The sequence below is a fragment of the Pteronotus mesoamericanus genome, unplaced genomic scaffold (genome assembly GCF_021234165.1).
Source record: "Pteronotus mesoamericanus isolate MK-2021 breed Mesoamerican mustached bat unplaced genomic scaffold, CSHL_Meso_final contig_94, whole genome shotgun sequence".
NCBI classification, from domain to species: Eukaryota; Metazoa; Chordata; class Mammalia; order Chiroptera; family Mormoopidae; genus Pteronotus; species Pteronotus mesoamericanus.
This window is the reverse complement of record NW_026555285.1, coordinates 5250079-5266792: the sequence shown is the minus strand read 5'-3', so window position 1 is coordinate 5266792 and position 16714 is coordinate 5250079. Positions and strand designations below refer to the sequence as shown.

At 38.9% G+C, this 16714-nt stretch overlaps 1 protein-coding gene across 2 annotated transcripts in view; it reads left to right on the top strand.

Annotated features, from left to right (window-relative positions):
• GTF2F2 (general transcription factor IIF subunit 2) overlaps positions 1-12927 on the top strand; it is a 177095-nt gene extending 164168 nt beyond the window's left edge. For both annotated transcript variants that reach the window (XM_054586357.1, XM_054586356.1), the window contains one exon: positions 9576-12927. In XM_054586357.1, the coding sequence (XP_054442332.1) occupies positions 9576-9695 (120 nt within the window). In that variant the 3' untranslated portion in view covers positions 9696-12927. The remainder of the gene's footprint in view (positions 1-9575) is intronic.
• Positions 12928-16714: the final 3787 nt, after the last annotated feature.

The following is a 16714-nucleotide window of genomic DNA, read 5'->3' as shown; positions in this document are numbered from 1 at the left end:
GTGTGGGCCTTTTTGCAACCATCTTGTTTGGGACTCTGTGCTTCCTGGATTTGCATGTCTATTTCCTTCACCAAATTAAGGAAGTTTTCTTTCTTTCTTTTTTTTCCTCCAGATAGCGTTGCAATTTCTTGCTCTTTTTTTTCCTCCTTCTGGCACCCCTATGATGTGAATGTTGGACCTCTTGAAGTTGTCCCAGAGGCTGTTTATACTATCCTCAGTTTTTCAGATTCTTTTTTCTTCTTATTCTTCTTGTTCTCATGGTGGTTTTTTGCTTTATTGTGTTCCAAATCATTGACTTGATTCTCAGCTTCATCTACTCTCCTGTTGTTTCCCTGTAAATTGTTCATTTCAGTTAGCGTATCCTTCGTTTCTGAGTGGGCCTTTTACATGCTGCTGAGGTCCTCACTATGTTCCCTGAGCATCCTTATAACCAGTGTTTTGAACTCTGCATCTGATAAACTGCTGATCTTGATTTCATTTTGCCCTTTTTCTAGAGTTTTGATCTGTTCTTTCATTTGGGCCATCTTTCTTTGTCTCCTTGTTTTGGTAGCCTCCCTGTGTTTGTTTCTTTGTATTAGGAAGAACTGCTTTGACCTGTGTCTTGGTAGTGTGGCCTAATGTAGTAGGTGTCCTGTAAAGTCCATTGGCACAGCCACCCCTATTACCCAAGCTGGGTACTGAAGGTGCACACTTCACGTGCCCTAAGTACACCCTCCACATATAGTTGAACCTTGGTTATTGTTGGCAGATCAATGGAAGGGATTTACCCAGGCCAGTCAGCTTCACCACCGTGCCTACTGACCACCAACCTCCACCCCTCTGTGGAGGATCAGCCGTGCAGGGGCAGGGTGGCGGTGCTGTGATGTGGTCTGTAGGTATCCACTGGGTGTGCTGGCTCTGGTGTTTCCCAGGTGGTGCAGGCCAAGGTCAGCCCTCACCTATCTTTTGCCCAGGCACCGAGTGTGAACTACAAAGCAATCTGAAATGGCTGCTATTTGTGCTGGGCTTTGAGATTTCCAGGCAAAGCCAAGCTGTGAAGGTAGGCTGGCTGCCACGAGGGCTCAGTGAAGCCAGCTATTTCTTGTTTGATAGGTTTTAGGAACCAAGACCAGCTGTTCTTATGGAAAAGCAACTTGGGTGGGCCCATAAATTGGGTGGAGCAGAGCCTTTGAGTATCTCCAAGGCAGGTCAAACAGTCTTAGCCACGTTAGTGGAGTCTCTGATATGGCACCAACTTACCAGGTCTGTTGGAGGAGGGTTTTGCAAAGGGACAAGGGCCTCCGCTCACCTTCATGCCAGACACTTTAGTTTCTCCCTGTATACCACCAGTGCCTTTCAAGCTGCTACCCCGGTGCTGGAGCTCAGTGAGTGAGTCTGAATAGGTGAGTCCGTATGTGAATTCTTTAAGAGGAACTGCTCGGAGTCCAGAAGTTTCTTCCACCAACTTAATCCCCCCTGGTTTTTGCAGCCAGAAGTTGTAGGGACTTACAGTCCTGGCAGTGGAATCCTGGGCTAGGGGGCCTGGTATGGGTCTTGGCCTCCTCCCTCCCAAGTTATTCTTCTCGAACTTTTATCCACATGGTTGTGGGACCAGCCCATTCATGTCTGCACACCTCCTACCAGTCTGGATGAATGTGGTTTCTTTAATTCCATAGTTGTCAGACTTCCATTCATCTCTATTTCATAGTTGTCAGGCTTCCATTCAGCTCAGTTTCTGATGTTCCTGAGTGATGGTGGTTCTACATCCACAAATTAGTTCTAATTTTGATGTGGTGTACAGAGATGTGAGCCATGTCTCCCTATGCCGCCATCTTGACTGTAAGTCCAAGACTCCTGTTTTTTGGTGTGGTTTTTTTAAAATAATTATTTGCTAACTTACGAAGTATGGAGCTTTAGTTAAAAGTTTTAAAGTATGAGCCCTGGCTGTGTGGCTCAGTGGATTGAGTGCCGGCCTAAAAACCAAGGAGTTGCTGGTTTGATTCCCAGTCAGGGCACATGCCTGGGTTGTGGGTCAGGTCCCCAGTGCGGGGGCGCAAAAGACGCAACCACACATGGATGTTTCTCTCCCTCTCTTTCTTCCTCCCTTACTGTCTCTCTAAAAATAAATAAACACAATGTTTTTTTAAATTTTTAATTAAAGTTTTAGAATATGAAATGTCATACTAAAATAAATTACTATGATGAGTTAAATGGATGAAATTTAAATATTTATGAAATTTTAATATTTTTCTTATAAATAGAATATTCTAATTACCAATAGATCTACTACTAAGTTTATAATGGGATAGTAATGTTTTCTCTTTTAATATATGCTTTGTTTCATCCTTTTTAAAAATTTTTTGCCATATTTTTGAATGAGGTAAAATTTGGGGTGAATTTACTGACATAGCCAATTAAGTCCAGATTTTACGTGAGGTATTATGTTAAAGCAATATCTAACATAGGCTCCCAATAAACAACATTGGTCATTTATTTATATACATAAGCTACATAGAATTTTCATTTAAACAATAGGCATCGATATTTATATTTAATCTGAAAATTGCCATTACCCATAAAATCTTCCCCACTTTTCCAGTCCCATTTGATTTAAAGGGAGGTAAAGTAAGTTTTTAAGCTTCTTAATTGCTTTCTCCTGATGTCTTTATTTACTCCCTGAACAAGCTAGGACTTGTTTTTAGGCTTGCCATTCTTATAGAAGTTGTCTCAAGAAAGAAAGCATTTTCTTTGCATTGGTCTCTGCATCAGAGGAAACATTACGGATTTAGATGAGTGTTTGAAGCCTTCCAGTTTCTCTGTCTCAGAAGGGGAACTGAAATACCAGAAGATAAGCCTATAGGTGGAAGATCTTGTAGTGCCAGCCCGCTGGCCACCTCCAGTTTTCTATTAAAACTTTATAAGCCATTCTTTCCTTCTAGAATGTCCCAAGACATAAATTCTAATTCCATCATTTTTCCAGTACATATGAGCTGATACACAAGAGCTAGCCACTGTTGGACATGTAACTTTACCCACGGTAATTTAATAATTCAAAAAATGTTATTTTCTTAATTTGTTGTTATGACCTTGGGAGTTTTTCTTTTTTTCCCCCAAATTGAAAACCTTTATTTTCAGTACAAGTTACACTTTTTTTTTAAGTTATATTTGAGTGGATTTTAGTATATTTGCAGAGTTGTATAACCACTGACCACAATCAATTTTAGAACACTTTTCTTGACTCTAGAAAGAAACTCCATCATACTATTAAAAGTCATTCCTCTTCTCCCCTTCTGCTGGACCCTAGGCAACCTCTGATCTTTCTGTCTCTATAGCTTTGCCTATTCTGGACATTTCATATAAATGGAATCATATAATATGTGGTCTCTTATAACTGACTTCTTTCATTTAGGCATAATATTTTCAAGTTTTATCCATGTTGTGGCACATGTCAGTATTTCGTTCCTTGTTCTTGCCAAGTAGTATACCATTCTATGGATATACAACGTTTCATTTATCCGTTCACCCATGGATGGGCGTTTGACCTGTTTTCATTTTCTGACTACTGTGAATAAAGCTGTTATGACCATTCATGTACAAGTTGATGTATGAAGATAATGTTTTTATTTCTCTGGGGAGTAAAATTGCTGGATCATTTTGGTAACTTTTTAACCTGAGGAACTGCCAGATTGTCATCAATCCTTCTCTAATCCTTAGCCAGCAAAAACTTTTTTACTCTCTATTCCAAATATTGTAAGGTGAATAATGCTTTACCATTGGGAATGCTAAGTAATTTACTGAAAATTCTCTATTGTAAAATATATACCTAGAGAGTCTTTTTGTATGCCATTTAGTTTCTGGCAACATTTTCAAGTAAACAAATAATAACTATGAAAATTGGTATCTTCTTATATTTTGCACATTTCAAACTATACCTCACACCAAATGCAGTAATATAGGTACCATGGTTCTGAATGCAAGAAATCATATTTAAATTCCAAATGGAATTTTATCTTCATCTATTAAGTTTTTGATATCTCTGATTGTATTTTCCTTGTAAACAGTTTCAGCATTAGATACACACACACACACACTTTTTTCCTAGTTCAAAGCCATCCTATCCCAGCCTTGGAATACCTAGCCATATTCTAAGGTTATGTTATGTTCAGCATATAAATAATATAGTTTAGAAAGCATGTCATTAAGCAAGTGGTTAAAATTAAAAGTTTTGCCCCAAAGGAAGGAAAATTTATTTAACTGAAACATGCAAACATGTGAATCTTTTGCCAAATCCAGATAGTTAAAGTGTTACTAAGAGTAAGATGATTTACCAGCACACAAATATTAATGCAATAATAAATTGTTTTCCTAGAATTTGGATTAAGCCATAAGGTAGACCAGGGGTTGGGGAATAGAGTTTATGCTTTGACCATTTCATTACCCATCATCTCTGCTTCTTAAGAGTTTTACAACGAGAGGAATGCAGCCAGTGGAACCCTGAGAGGAAGAAAGGGCCAGGTTCTAGTAGAAAAGCAGAGGTAAAACCAAAAGAAGGAAAAGGGGAGAAAAATGCTGAAATGGCCCATGTTCCATAGATGTCCCCAGCATCACCTTTCCTCTCCTCTTCACAGTTTTCTGTATGTAAAGCAGTCGCCGTCCTTCACAGCTTATGCCTAATGTGTAGTTTATTTTTTTAATGAAAGAATTTTATGCTTCAGAGCCACTAACGTCTTCATCAGTAAGTCCTCCATTCTGTTGAGCTTGCTTAAAGGAGTCACAGACATACAAAAATCACATAAATATGAAGTGATATTTTGACATTATTACAGAACTGATAATGCCCTTCTTGCCCTTGGATCGCTCTATAAGAAGCATACACGTACAGTGATTTCCCATTGGTGACTGCATTAACCAGTGGTAGTCTTTGGTGTAGATTTGCATATTGCGTATTCACTCCAATCTTGGGAACGTTTTATGACTAGAAGTCTAGTAGAGTCGTATACTACCTAAAGCAGTATTACTTGATGATCAACTTTCTATTGAAGATATATCTTTTTTGATCCATTTCTAGGAATTGAGATATAGTTAATTTATTATATTTTTGTAATGCGTAACACTGAAAGTCCTGATAAAATGAAATGCAGATGAATCCTCCATTTAGTTGGCAAAGAGTGGAGGGAAACATGATATGAGAAATGACTGGGGTTGGAGGAAGGGGAGGAAGGAGAAAGACGCTAAAATACTGGACTGCTTTGCCTTATGACTCTACATAGGTTTGTCTTGATCTTGGAGGAGGAATTAGAATCTGATCGGTGGACTTCTGGCTTTTTAGCCACCATAATTGCATCTTTACCCACAAATGCAAACCGTATCCTGTCACTTCACTTCTTTGGTTCAGTATGTGCTTTGCCTTTTCCTTCCAAGGAAGGTAATACTCTATCCCTTTTTTCTCTGCATGCAGATTACTGTAAATACTCTCCCACACATCCCTTTGATGAAGAACTGCTGGGCCTCAGGCCAGTTTATTCAGATCTTGTTCTGCAGCACTGCACAGAGTCAGCAATTAGAAATCTCTACAATTTTATGTGACGTAAAGGTGATCTACTCAGTTCTAGAATCCTTTGTTTAAAATACAGGTAGGCAAAAGATCACATTGAGAAGTTAATGTTCAGAATAAGTAAAGGGAAGAGGACTGGTTTTTCTTGATCTCTGCACGGAATTACCATTCAATTCAAGTGATCAAATATATACCCTCAAACAACATAACATCTTGACTCATGCTGGGTTAGGTGCCCTTTCTCAGCACTCCCATAATATCCTGTGTATATGTCCTTTATTACTCTACTTCTGTTTTATTTCATGATTGCCTGTTTATATGCCTGAAGTCTCCTGCCCCACATATCCTTATCTTAAACTGAATTCTGTGAGGATAAAAACTGACTTGTACCACTCTACCTGGCACAAAATAGGTGCTAAAATAAATATTTGTGTGAATATATGAATTTTAAAAAAGGAAAGTCAATCTTTGATCCTATTAGAACCTTTAAATTTCCCCTTCAGTTGGCTTTTTCTCCAACAATATTAAATATATAATAATAATAAATATATTTATTTATGTATTACTATATATTTTACTATATATATTACTAAGCAGATTTTAGTAATGTTACTATATATAGACTATATATTTTATTATATATATTATATATATATTACAGCAGATTTTAGTAATAAATGTTATTCAAATGCAAGTAATATAGTTTAATCAATCAGCTTTTATTTCTCAAACTGGGTCATTGCCCTATAAGTTAATTAGAGCTTGAATTCTAAAAATGAAAAAACTAGAGCCCTGAGCAATGTGGCAAAAGATTGCCAGTTTGATTCCCAGTCAGGGCACATGCCTGGATGGTGAGTTTGGTCCCCTTTCGGGGTGCATACAAGAGGCAACGACAGTTGGTGTTTCCTTCTCACGTGGATGTTTCTCTCCCTCTCTTTTCCCTCCCTTCCCCCTCTCAAAAAAAGAAATAAGTAAATCTTTTTTTAAAAAAAGAAAGAACTACAGTTACCTTATTTTATTCCCATACCTTCTAAGTGATGTCCCCTGAAGCACCCCCTTCAATTCTCTTAGCTCCCTCGTTTACTGTTAATCACACCCTGTCAATTCAGCGTGAGTGGGCTAAGCCTCTGTAATGTACAGGGCAGGCACTGTGTAATAGGAGCCTGGTTTGATGGAAGAGAGAGACATGTAAATAAAGGGTTTTAATATATTATGAAGACTATATTATTGAAAGCTGGGAATGTTAGGGAAAGTTTCTCTGAGAAAGGGACATTTGTGCCAAATCTTAAAGGATGTTAGCATTACAGGAAAAAGGAATGACATATGGAAAAAACTAGAAGCCTGAAGACACAGAAATGGCAAATACATATAAAGGGAAGTATTAGAAAATGAAGCCAAAGGTTAAAAAAGGCAGACCTGAATGGATTCATTCAAAGATTTTGGAATTTAACCTGTAGGCCAAAGGGGGGAAGTCATTGAAAAAAATTAAACAGAGGAATGATATGATCTCACTGTGTCTCTCTTGTGTCTTTCCTTCAGGTATTTTCTGACCGTATTTTTCCCTTTCATTATTGCTACTTTCTCTGCCAATGCTTGGTGCCAAGTTAACTCATTTGGTTAACGTAAAATAGTCTTAGTTTGCACTTGGGAATATTCTAAAACTCTACAGGTTTGTCTTCCTCCCCCAAACCCTCTGCCAAAAAAAAAAAAAAAAAAATTCTGGATGATGGCTAGATAATGTGACCCTAATCCCATCTCGTTACCTAATATAATAAATTGACAGTCTATGAATCTATTACTGTGTCATTCCATTTTTACTGTAAAAAGGAAAAAAAGAGTAATGTTTTCATTTTTTTTAAATGCTCCATAACCTTTTGGTATAGTAGTTTTGCAAAATGAAGATGGACTACACACGAAAGCAACTGAATTTTTACACTTAAGACTTTCTTAATATTTTGTGTTTAACCCTTTTTAGGTTTTTCATGTTCTATATTTAAATTATAAATGGGCATACTAGACTTGAAATCAAGAGAGCTTCTATCAGGCAACCTCAGTGCTCCTGGCAATTGCTCTTTTCATTTTTGACCCATTGCAAAGCATCCACAGTTTTATGATTTTCTGTGCATGGGGTCTTTGCCAGGCTCACAAGTCATTCTTTGGAATTTTACAAAGATGTCATTCTTGGCATCTAAACTGAAGATTCTTTGTGCCCAACCCATCATTTTCCATTTATGAATCCTATTTAATTAGAAAGTAGTTTATGAGGTGTCCCATTTTCTAAATGTAATTTGAAGTGGCAGATGGCAGACATGCACATGACCTGGATGTCTCAAGCCTTTTTGCTTATTCATGCACAATGGTCATTTGGTAAAGCACGCTGCAGGCGTGGGAGGCAAGCAGGCTGCCTTCTGGGGAAACCTAGGCTTCATTTGATTCATTGCTGCCACCTGCTGGGGCCTGGCCTCTGGAATGGCAATGCTGCTCACTTGGTGGAACCGAGCCCACCCAGGGCCATAGAAGGAACTCATGTGTACATAGTTCCAGTGCTAATCAGCTGCCGTTTCTAGGTGACAACCTACCACTAAATGAGAGGACTTTATAAACTGTAGAGTACTATAACAGTGTAAGGTGGTGGTAGGTTATGTTGGTTAACGAATAATCTCCAGCAGTAAGGTTCGGAGAACACTTCAGAGACTCAAATACCCTAGAATATTAGAGCTGGAAGAATCCTTAAAGCAGATGCTGTGGAACTTCAGTTGAATCAGAGTCTCTTAGGGGCTTTTGAAAATGCAGACACCCAGGGCTGGCCCCAGAGATTTTGATTCACTAGGCCTAAAATGGGGCTTATTTAACAGGCTTCGCATGAGGTTCCAGTGTAGGTGGTCTAGCACCGCCCTGGTAAAGGGCACGGCCTTAAACACTGCCTAGGTAGGGGTTTATCAGTCATTTTTCTAGTCAGTGCCTCATTTCAATAAGTAAAAAGTACTATATCTTTCCTCAAAAGGGATAAGTCACTATAATACTGTAACTGCTTCTTTGAAGCATACAGACAAGAATAATTGTTGGATTGGTTTGTTCTATAGCAGAGAAAAAATCACTTTTAAATGATTGACTTTTCTGTCTGCTCCAAGAAGGAGGTGTAAAGTACTATAATTTATACTGGTCAGTTTATAGTGCCATGCTTTTGGCCTTGGACATTGGCAAGCAAAGGTAGGATTTAGTATTACATTTATTGTAGCCATCATTCCCATGAATATAGTAGTCATTTGGTTAATATCTGTTGAATTTTCAGGGACCTGGAATACCAGAACGCAGAGCTCTGCCCTACAGTAACAACCTGCTTGTCTCTTTCCTTCAGAGGAGCCACACACAACGAAGCTGCAGCCCCTAGGGTTTTAGCAGGGCTTTCTGTCACTTCTTATCTTCACTCTGTCTTGACAACCTTGGCCAAGTTCATAATAGTAAAGACAAAGATGACTTTCCTTACTACACAGGAAAAATAAATGGCCTGAGAGCAAATCTGAGAATTCAGCTTAGAACTGAGAATTTTGGATACCTGTCTTGTGCTTGCCTCATAGAATATTATTGTTCCAAAAATATTTGTCATTTTTAATGTATACTACTGCTTCTGAAATGATTGGTTCAAGGATAACTGTCTGTGAACTGAGTGAGGCCACTGAACTCAGGGGCAGATTATACTTGGTGTATAATGTCATCTTAATAAACATTGGGCACCAGTAATTTTCTAGACTTTTTTTTTTTTTTTAACTCTCAGGTGTTATCATTCAGGACTTCCAACCATATATGACTTCCAATCATATATTGAGTGCCATTACCATATATTGCATGTGTAGAATCAAAAGGCAGTTTATTGAACCTCTTTATAGAGAAACCTTTTTTTGCACATTCAGGATCATAATTTTTATTACTTATAAATGTGGTTTGGTATATCATTTTATGTTAAATTTTGTTTCCTGCCTTCACAAGCTCATCTCTGGTTTTTTGTTTGTTTGTTTGTTTGTTTGTTTTGGGTTTTTTTTAGGGGTACCTGAAGGAAATCTTAAAAGAAATTGGTATTCAGAATGTAAAAGGGATCCACAAAAACACATGGGAGTTGAAGCCAGAATACAGACATTACCAAGGAGAAGAAAAGAGTGATTAAGAAGACTGTAAGCCAGCATACTAACAGAACTCAAGGGTGATGTGTTAAGCATACTGCACTGATATTTGAACTTGAACGCCATCTATTAATAGGAGTAAAATGACTGATATTATAATTTCTCTAGGTAAATTTTTTTAACAATTCTTGAAAAGTTACTTGGTTTTTTCTTTTTTTAAAGAAATAACAAGTTTATTTATAGACTTAATTTGTATTAAACCACATTATTCATGATGGGGATAAGAGGTTATGTAACTAAAGCAAATCAAGGAAATAACTATCCATTGAAATAAATATTTTTCGGTATTTATTTTTTAACAGCAGAACACCAGAATGCTGGGGTTGAGTGCCACTGCACTAAGAAAATTTTTATCCTTGCATTCCCACCCTAAAATAAATTCTGATTAAGGAAGGCGGTCCCATTTTCCTACCCTGCCTCCAGTTGTCTTTTCCTACTTTGTTCTGGTGTAGGAACCAAATCACTTCCCCATTGTCTTCCAGTTCTTAATTATTTGAGATTTGGTATCAGGGAGCAGATGGATAGTGCTGTGATAAATCTGTATAGGACTGAAAATTCTTGATGCCTGTTGTATGCTTGGTTTGTAGCATATAACTTTCTCAAAACCTTGTCTTTTTATGTTTGGAACTGCCCTGAAACACACCTGTGTCTTCTACCCCTGCCTTTTGTTTTTGTGGTGACAGTGCCTGCCAGGTGGAACTTGGTGGCTGCTAATAGCATTTCCAGGTCAGAGCTGTGTGTCATTTAAAGTTATGTTTTGATATTTCTGGAAACCTGGTGTGTTTGGTTTTTTGGTGGTTTTTTTTTTCAGCTTATTTTAGTTACCTTTAGCTCATCATACCTGACAGTATCTAGCTTGAGTCTTTTAAACACTTAGTTTGAGTCTCTTAAACACTTGTTACCTTTCAGTAGAATAGCTAATCTGTGTGGGAGACTGGTGTCATTCCTAATTAATTTTTTGGAATTGCTTTCTTAATACTAAAATATTGGCCATGGGAGAGACTCCCTTTCACCTGGGTTTCCATACTTTCTTTTCTTTAAGATTTTATGTATTTATTTTTAGAGAGGGGGAAAGGGAGAAAGAAAGAATGGGAGAGAAACATCAATGTGCGAGAGACATATGGATCAGTCAGTCACCTCTTGCATGTCCCCAGTTGGGGACCTGGCCCACAACCCAGGCATGGGCCCACACTGGAAATTGAACCGGTGACCTTTTGGTTCGCAGGCCAGCTCTCAGTCCACTGAGCAACACCAGTTAGGGCTGGGTTTCCATATTCTTTTATTTCAGGGCTCTCTTACTCTAATAAACATACTTTTTGACAGCCAAAAATGAGGAAGTAAAAATCCTAAACCCTAAACCATTGTGAGATTGAGAGGAAGGCTGATATACAGGAAGACCTTATATAATAGGTGAGATTGTTAAACTCAGCCAGTACACTCATTTAGGGCATGTTGTAACTGTCAAAATGTAATAAAATTATGGTTGCTGGGCATTGGAAAGATTTGAAATTACATGTTGCCACAGTAACTTCTGAAGTGATATATCTTAAAAAAGAAAACAATTTGCTCTGTTGTATCATAAGCAGCTCTTGGCGGATTTCAGCAGAGTTGCAGTTCTTAAGGGTCTGTGAACAAATTTTCTTTGAAGCATATTTTGATCAATGTTGGTACATATCAGTGAAATAAGAGTAAATAAACACTTTTCAGGTCCCTTTGTGCCTGACAATTTGTTAAATACTCCAAAATATCTCATCAAATCCTCAGAAATAGTGCTGAGAGATAATACCCATTTTATAGAATCATTTCCTGCCCAACTTACATACCTTTGTGAGCACTGCTCCCCCTTTGGAGGAATGCTACTGTTCGGACAAAGTGAGTACCAGAGTGTGCTCCCACAGAACCCACCCTCCCCCGAAGCCCCACTCACCTCCAGACCAGGAAAGCAGTGCGGATTGCAGAGACAGTTGTGAGGAGAGGGAATTTGTCTCTGGCATCCATGCTTGAATTCAGACATCTAAACACCCCCACTCACCTCCCCCTTTAAAGTCAAGATCCTTTTGCTAAATTTTGAATTTCTTTTATACTTCAAGTAGCCAGGTCGGGTGTGTGGCATGCGACTTTGGAGTGGACTCCTTTAGACCTCCGTTGGAGTTAAGGAGCCTGGTGGAATGTGACAGGGTGGGGCACTGAGCTGAAGGGGAGCTGCCTTGGATTAAGACTTCACTTGCAACAGGCACCCTTTTTGTATCAATACATTGGCCATCTTCCCTATCATTTGTGTAAGAGTCCAGGAGATGATAAGCTGCTTCTCTTATTGAGTTGTCTTTCTGATGTGTGTCCAGAGCAGGTTCCTGAGTCTCATATCTTTTGCATAATGTGTAAGAGGAAGTATCAGAGATCACTTTTGAACCTGACTTCCCTTCACATACTCCCATTCTTTCTTCCTATTTCCTTTGAGCAGGTACCACTGCCCATAATATATTAACATGATGTAACTTCTGACAAATGAGCTGTGTAAGGCTTTAATAGTTTGTTATAAGAAAATTAACAGCTTTTATCTGATTTTGTTAGAAATCATCTAAATTAAGGACTTTTTAGATGCTTTAGCTTACAGTTTAAAGTAGATTCTTTGAAGTCATTTAGGCTTAAATTTTAGGTTTTTGAAGAATGATTTTCTTAAAGTGTACCATATTTTTAAATGTTGAAATTTGTATTTGTAAGGTCTAAAGTAGAAGGGTTTTTTTTTTTTATTATTTTGTGGAAATGTAAGTATACCAAAAGAACATGTTACTGGACTAAAAATTTTAATTTGGTATGGTCATTGAACACAATGGCTATTTATTTGGAAAGTATTTAATGACCATGAATATATTCCATGCACTGTGGAATATGAACGCATAATAGTCTAGTGGGAAATACAGAATGTAGACAGGTAACAATGCCATGTGGATACTGAAGTGTGAACTAAGTGTTACAGTCAATCAGAATATTGCAGTTAATTCATCATTCCATTTAGACTCTACCTGGATTTCTAGTTTTTAAAGCATTTGAATGCAGTAATACATACTTACTTTGAAAACTTCTTGAATATAATTTAACCATTGATAATTTGTAATACACAAAAGGATGTATACAATGCCTAAGATCATTATTATGGATACATAAAGTAGATGTCTATAATACATCGATCTCATTAATAGAATGCTGAATTAAAGAATTTACTGGGCTAGTCCTCGTGACATGTAAGCCTTACTTCTGATTGCCATTGTAGTTTCTCTCCTTGAACAAAAGCCTGTGAACCACTTTGGCCATTCATTCATTCAGTGAAAATCCACTGAAATGCGCACTGTGTGCTTGGCAGCAGGGGTAAAGGTGATGGGTGTTTGTGGTAATATGCTTTATATGCACCAGTTCTTCACCTGCTTGACTAAGTAACCAAGAAGAACAATAGCTTGTGTTTATTGGGCCCTTTTTATGTGCAGGTACTGTGCTAAGCATTTCACTCATGTAACTCATTTAATCCTCACAGCAATCTTACGACGTAGATTCTCTTCTTACCCTTGTTTTATACATGTTCAGGTACTAAGAGGTTAAAGAACCAGGGTCATACAGTAGTCAGGGTCAGAGCCAGATTGAGATCCTAGAACAGTACTCTCAAATGCAGGCTCTTAGTCACCCTTGTATGTATATAAATCATGGGCACTAGTTGCCAGTTGCCCACAGCTGTAATTTATTTTCTCAGAGTCTCTCATGTTTGGGTTTGTTGTTTTAATAATTATTAAGATGTAATGTACATCTCTCTCTTACATTTGACTTCTCCTCACTAATGGGTAACAGAAACTCAAGAATTATCATTCCTGAATCAAAAAAAGAGTGGATTCTGGATTCTACCCGAGTTGTTTTGACTTCGAGATTTGGTTTCCAGTCCTTGTCCAGGTTCTAGAGTTTCTTAATTGTGGAATGATACTCCTTTTTTTTTTCCCTCTTCTAGATTCAGATGAGCCATTTCTCAGAAATGATTGCAAATGGCCGATGCACTTGATTTACTTAATCCTAGATCGCCCAGTGAAAACCAGTCCCACACTCATGAGAAAGTTGCTGACTTAGCTAATCATAGGGGCGGGTCTGTGCCATGGTTTAGTGAGCACACAGGGAAGTCTGTTTGTTTGGGACTGCCAAGTGTGGGAATGAGAGCTGAACAGATAAAACAGTCTTTGCTTTCAGAAACTCACAGTATTGAAGAGGACTGTGAAACAAATAAATGAAAGCATAATATATTAAGTGCAGCAATAGAAATACATAGCAGCATGTTTTATGAGCTACCTGGATTCCAAGCCTGTGACTTAGAACAAGTTGTTTACCAGCTGTGCCTTAGTTTTCTCATCTATAAAATAGAAATATTAAAAGTATCTATGTCATAGAATTGTGGTGGAAATTAAATGAGTGAACATATATAAAGCGAACACTCCATGGTACATAAAAAGTACTTTATCAGTATTAGCTTTAACATATACAAAATATATAAACTATGGAACTAGCACAGAGAACGAAATGATTAATTACATCTTTGGGGAATTAGGAAAACCTTAGGGGAGTTTATTACTAAAGTGGGTTTCGAAGGGGTCTGAAGAGTCAAGGCAGGAAACACAGAAAGAACAAGTGCAAGGGCATTAGGGAGCTTACTTCACTTGATGGCTGGAGTGAGAATCCACACACACCTTCAATGTGGCCAGACAGTCTCAGCCTGATGGGAGAACATGGAGGTCAGGTCATTTTACCATGGGCCCAGATGAAACGGATGAGGAGCTAGGCAGGGCTGACATCCTTCAGTTGTACACACAAGTTCAAAATGATGCAAACAATGCAATTACGCCCCTGTATGCAACATACTCTTTCCATTCCAGTGGTACATAATGCTCCATTTCTACCCATTCAGTGTGAGGATTAGAAAATACCTTAAGTCCTGCCATGAGGGAAGGCCCTTTCCCTAGAGAAAATCTAGGCTAAAAGGATAGACATTTCATCAGACATTTATTGAATTTCACCCTGCTGCATCCTGGATGCCACCAAGGTGCTGGGGAGGGGAAGCCAGGAGTGCCGAGTGAGACTTGGTCCTCATCTTCCTCATCTTCCTCATCCTGCACTGCATTTTCTGGGAGCCTGTAGATTGCTCCTGTCGGGGAGTGATTTGAGAAGCCAGCCAGGGCATGTTTACAGTGTTAGAGGCCAGCTCTGTTGCCTTGAGAAATTCTAGGATTAACAGGTAAATTCCATCTCCAAAAGTGAAGAAAGTGCCTGTTGTGTACAGAGATGGAGGCTTTGAGTTATGTTCACAGAGGGAGGGTCCACAGATTCAACTGTGGAATGAGTCACATCCCACAACAAATTTAAGAAGTGACTATCACTTCTTTGATTTGCTAAATGTTTGAGAAAGCAATTTTGAGTAATTATTTCCTACTGTAGTAGGAAGGTGGAAGGTAAGAGATCTGTTTTTGAAGCAGAGAAAACCAAGGTAAGTTGACCCTGTCACAGTGGAACTGTGGAGAAGCAAATGCTAGAACTAAAGACAGCTTGAGCTGGAGCATTTGCTAGCATTTCTATACCAACAGTCACTGTCTCAGGTCTCCTGCCTTTGGGTAAGGAGCCTTATCTCTTCATGGAGCTCGGGATCAGAGAGGAGAGCAAGTGGGCCAGCCTTGCAGTGAACTCAGGTAAATGGACATGTTCAGCTGCAGCTTCTGGAGGTAGTGAGGCCTTATTACTCACCAAGATTTATATCCTCTTGGAAGATGAAATCTTGCCCTGGCTGGTGTGGCTCAGTGGGTTACATGCCAGCCTGTGAATGGAAGGGTCACTAGTTCAATTCCCAGTCAGGGCCTGGATTGCAGGCCAGGTCCCAGGCATACGGGAAGTAACCAACTGATTGTCTCTCACACACTGAGGTTTCTCTCCCTCTCTTCCTTTCTTCTTTCCCGTCTCACTGAGTATAAATAAAATCTTTTAAAAAATAGAAAATGAAACTCTTAATCATCTTCAGACAGCATTGGCAAGTGAAACCTTAATAATGTCAGTCAGCTCTGAAATCATATTTTGTTAACCACCTACACAAATACTCATCTGAAAGTCCACAAACCTAACACTGCATGTGGATGTTTCAAGTAGCATGCAGTTGCAAATGGATACCAGGCAATCAACTGGGAAAGGACAGGAAGGAAAAATGGTTATTTTTAAGTAACTTTCTTTTTAAAGATTTTATTTTTAGGGAGGGAGGAAGAGAGAGGCACATCATTGTGTGTGGTTACATTTTATGCTCCCCCTACTGGGGTCCTGGCCCACAACCCAGGCAATATGCCCCTACACTGGGGATCGAACCAGTGACTGCTGGGTTCGCAGGCTAGCGCTCAGCCCACTGAGCCACACCAGATAGGGCCTTAAGTAACTTTTTTTTAAAGCACTTTCAGTTGGGCCCAATTGGTTGATTTCCTCACAAAAAAAAAAAAAATGGGAGTATGTCAATCAAGATGGGAGCATCACATGCGCCAGAAAAGAACAAGTGAAGAAGCCAGGAGAGTAGAACTGCCATTTCACGTTCCCCATTATCTCTATACTTATTTTTGCCAGGTTTTTTTAATCAGTTGCTATCACCGGTAATCTGAGTTAGAGAACCTTGTGGTTTGGGGAAGTGGCCAGAGTGGGGCTGGTCATTAAAAAGGGGTACCAGTACTTGCCGAGACATTGGTGAAGATAATCTTCAATGTCCTTCTGGTTTTAAGATTCTGTAATTCTAAACCATGGACCTGGCCAGTCTTAACTTTCAGTCTTGCCCATCCCAAGGCTGGAAAGGGGTTTGCTTCATTATTCTCGCGGCTTCTGCACATGGCATAGGCCCAGCTACAGCACATGCTGAGTTGCACACATCTACCTACATCCTAAGGTGTATAGGATGGCAGGCACTAGACAGGTGTGTGTTCTGGGAAAAGATTATTCATGACATCACCTACCC